The 226-nt window shown below is 69.0% G+C and overlaps 1 protein-coding gene across 1 annotated transcript in view; it reads left to right on the top strand.

Moving 5' to 3' along the window:
- LOC104490971 (E3 ubiquitin-protein ligase DTX4-like) overlaps nucleotides 1-226 on the top strand; it is a 5,053-nt gene that overhangs the window by 521 nt on the left and 4,306 nt on the right. Inside the window, exon 2 of the mRNA XM_010133325.1 lies at nucleotides 5-205. Within this exon, the coding sequence (XP_010131627.1) occupies nucleotides 5-205 (201 nt within the window). The remainder of the gene's footprint in view (nucleotides 1-4; nucleotides 206-226) is intronic.

The raw sequence follows: 226 nt of genomic DNA on the forward strand, positions 1-226 counted from the left end.
CCAGTCCCTCCTGGTCATGACCTGCAAAGCCACTGTGTCAGCTGCTGGCCCCGGCACTGCCACCCTGCAGCCCCGTAAAGCTCCCCCTGCACCACCTGCCACCCCCAAAGCCCCAGTGCTGGCTCTGGGGGCCAAGGCACCCGATGGTACGGCCACGGTGCGTGGCTCAGTGAAGCCGCTGGCAGCCGAAGGGAGACGGCGGCAAGCAGCCACCACACCCCCCCTG

The sequence above is a fragment of the Buceros rhinoceros genome, unplaced genomic scaffold (assembly GCF_000710305.1).
Source record: "Buceros rhinoceros silvestris isolate BGI_N320 unplaced genomic scaffold, ASM71030v1 scaffold11273, whole genome shotgun sequence".
In the NCBI taxonomy this organism is placed as follows: domain Eukaryota; kingdom Metazoa; phylum Chordata; class Aves; order Bucerotiformes; family Bucerotidae; genus Buceros; species Buceros rhinoceros.